The sequence below is a fragment of the Solanum lycopersicum genome, chromosome 10 (assembly GCF_036512215.1).
Source record: "Solanum lycopersicum chromosome 10, SLM_r2.1".
Taxonomy (NCBI): Eukaryota; Viridiplantae; Streptophyta; class Magnoliopsida; order Solanales; family Solanaceae; genus Solanum; species Solanum lycopersicum.
The window spans coordinates 4626833-4629650 of record NC_090809.1 but is presented as its reverse complement, the minus strand read 5'-3'; the positions used below and the strand labels follow the sequence as shown (position 1 = coordinate 4629650).

Sequence of the window (2818 nt, the reverse complement as noted above, 5' to 3'; positions counted from 1 at the left end):
GTTTTTAGTTAACCGAAATATTTTCAATTTTTTAGTTGACCCGACTCGAATCCGCACGTGACCCATTTTATTTTTTGTTTTATTTAAGTTTCCCGTTATGACTGTTCTGAGAGGTTGCAACTTTCAGGAACAGTCAATACCATTTGAAAGGTTCCAAACTTTCATTAATGGTCGTGTCAATTCTAAAAGGGTTGCATCCTTTCAGAACATATTCTTCTTGCCTATAAATACCACTCATTATTCAGAATATTTCTTAACGAATTTTTTGATCTTCGTCTTCTTCTTCTAAACACATTTTTCTTCGTGTACTTTCCTACTGTGGATTGATTCACTGACAGTAGAATTTTTGGTATCTACACTTTGCTGATTAAGATCATTTTTCCCTGGGAGGTTATATTCCAAATCAAACCTCGGATACTAGAGGGGAATAATTTCCTTAAGGGGACACTGTGAGTTCAGTGGACTTGATCTTCTTCCAAATTAAAAGGTTATTTCAGATTCTGGTACGTTTTTACAAATTTAAGTATTTTGTGAAATAAATTTCTGTTCATCTCGCTTACTGGTTCTATAAATTTCAGTTACTTCGTGTTTCTGAACACTTTATTACAATCAGTAATTTCTGGTTTTGATAACATAGTTTGAAAACAATCTTAAGGATTTTTTTTTAAATCTGTGTTTCTGGTGGATACAAAAATCTTCTTGATTTTATACTCCTTTAAGTCTGCAATTATAGTTTATTGCTTACTTAGTTTGTATCAATTTTTGTTTATCAGAAATGACAAACAATGGTGTTACAGTGGTTGTTGCTACACCAACCCCAACTCTTATACACAAGCAGAGAAACCGAGTAAATTCACAGGTGTGAATTTCAAAGGATGACAACAACGAGTATTTTTCTGGCTTACCACTCTTGGTCTGCAGAAATTTACAAGTGAAGATACTCCAGTTCATGCCGATGATATGCCAGACAGAGAAAAATTCATGATTATTGAAGCATGGAAACATGCAGACTTCCTATGTAAATGCTACATTTTGAATGCTTTAGAGGATGAATTATATAATGTCTATAGTGCAATAACAACTTTAAAAGAGTTGTTGGATGCACTTGAGAAGAAATATAAGACAGAAGATGCATGCTTGAAAAAGTTTGTGGTCGCAAAGTTTTTAGACTATAAAATGGTAGATAGTAAAACTGTTGGATCACAAGTGCAAGAACTTCAACTTATTCTCCATGATGTGATTGCTGAAGAAATGGTAGTCCATGAAGCTTTTCAAGTGGCTGCAATGATCGAGAAGTTGACTCCTTCGTGGAATGATTTCAAGAATTATCTAAAGCACAATCATAAAGAAATGAAGCTTGAAGATCTTGTGAATCGACTCAAGATTGAGGAAGATAACAAAAACTCCGAAAGGAAGTCGCGTAAGAGTTCAACAATCATTCGAGTTAATATTATTGAAGAAGCTCCTACCAAAGACAAAAAGAGAAAGAAGTCCAACGGCAGAAGTTAGAACAGGCCAAGAAGAAATTCAAAGACAACTGTTACAATTGTGGCAAGACTGGTCATAGGTCTTCTGATTGTCATGTTCCAAGAAAGGACAAAAACAAAGGCAAAGGCAAAAGTCAAGCAAACATCGTGAAGAAGATGGAAGATGCAAATGACTTGTGTGCAATGATATCGGAGTGTAACTTAGTTGGAATCCCAAGGAGTGGTTTCTCAACTCAGGTGCCACTAGACATATTTGCTCTGTGAAAGAAGCCTTTGCAACGTACACTCCTGCTGAGTACAATGAAGATTTATTCATGGGAAATACAGCAACAACAAGGATTGCAGGAACTGAAAAAGTAATGTTGAAACTGACATCCGGCAAGGTGTTGACTTTGAATAATGTTCTGCATGTCCCTACTATTAGGAAGAATTTAGTTTCTGTTGCACTACTCGTTAAGAACAGGTTTAAGTGTGTCCTAGTTAGTGATAAAATTGTAATAAGTAAGAATGAAATATTCATAGGAAAGGGCTACCTCAATGAGGGTCTTTTCAAACTAAATGTAATGGTTGTTGATAGTATTAATAAAAATTATGCTTCTGTTTACTTATTGGAGTTAAGTGATTTATGACATGCTCGTTTGGGACATGTAAATTACAAAGCCTTGTGAAAATTTGTTAATCTAGACATATCGCCTGATTTTAAATGCGATAAGTCGAAATGCAAAATTTGTGTGGAAAGTAAGTTTGTTAAACATCCTTACAAGTCTGTTCAAAGAAATTCTAAAACTTTAGACTTGATTTACACATATATATGCGATATGAAGTCAACACCATCTCGTGATGGAAAAAAATATTTTTTAAACTTTTATTGATGACTGCAATCGATTTTGTTATGTATATTTGCTTAAAAGTAAGGATGAAGCAATTGATGCATTTAAGAAATACAAAAATGAAGTGGAGAACCAATTGAATCTAAAGATAAAAATAATTCAGAGTGATAGGGTTGGAAATATGAATCTCCTTTTGCAAAGATATGTTTGGAATATGGTATTATTCACAATCTACTGCACCTTATACACCACAGTCAAATGATTTGGTAGAACGGAAGAACAGAAACATTAACGGAAATGATAAATGCCTTAATGATCAATTTTGGTTCACCACGAAATATTTGGGGGGAAGCCATCCTTACAGCTAATAAAATACTCAATAGAGTAACCCATCGAAAAAACACAATCAATTCCATACGAGTTTTGAAAAGGAAGAAAACTCAACTTGAAATATTTCAAAGTGTGGGGGTGTTTAGCCAAAGTAGAGGTTTCTTTACCGAA

General features: G+C 34.1%; 1 protein-coding gene across 1 annotated transcript; it reads left to right on the top strand.

Moving 5' to 3' along the window:
- Positions 1–775: 775 nt before the first annotated feature.
- LOC138339137 (uncharacterized) lies at positions 776–1509 on the top strand. The gene is made up of 2 exons (XM_069290459.1): positions 776–859; positions 922–1509. Exons 1-2 carry the CDS (start codon positions 776–778, stop codon positions 1507–1509), a joined length of 672 nt encoding a protein of 223 aa, XP_069146560.1.
- The last annotated feature ends 1309 nt before the right edge of the window (positions 1510–2818 follow it).

Bases quoted from the DNA above. Each gene is read 5' to 3' on its own strand.
- LOC138339137 (XM_069290459.1), top strand. From the start codon at position 776: ATGACAAACAATGGTGTTACAGTGGTTGTTGCTACACCAACCCCAACT. The intron at 860-921 runs GTGTGAATTTCA...CTTGGTCTGCAG, and splicing joins GAAACCGAGTAAATTCACAG to AAATTTACAAGTGAAGATAC.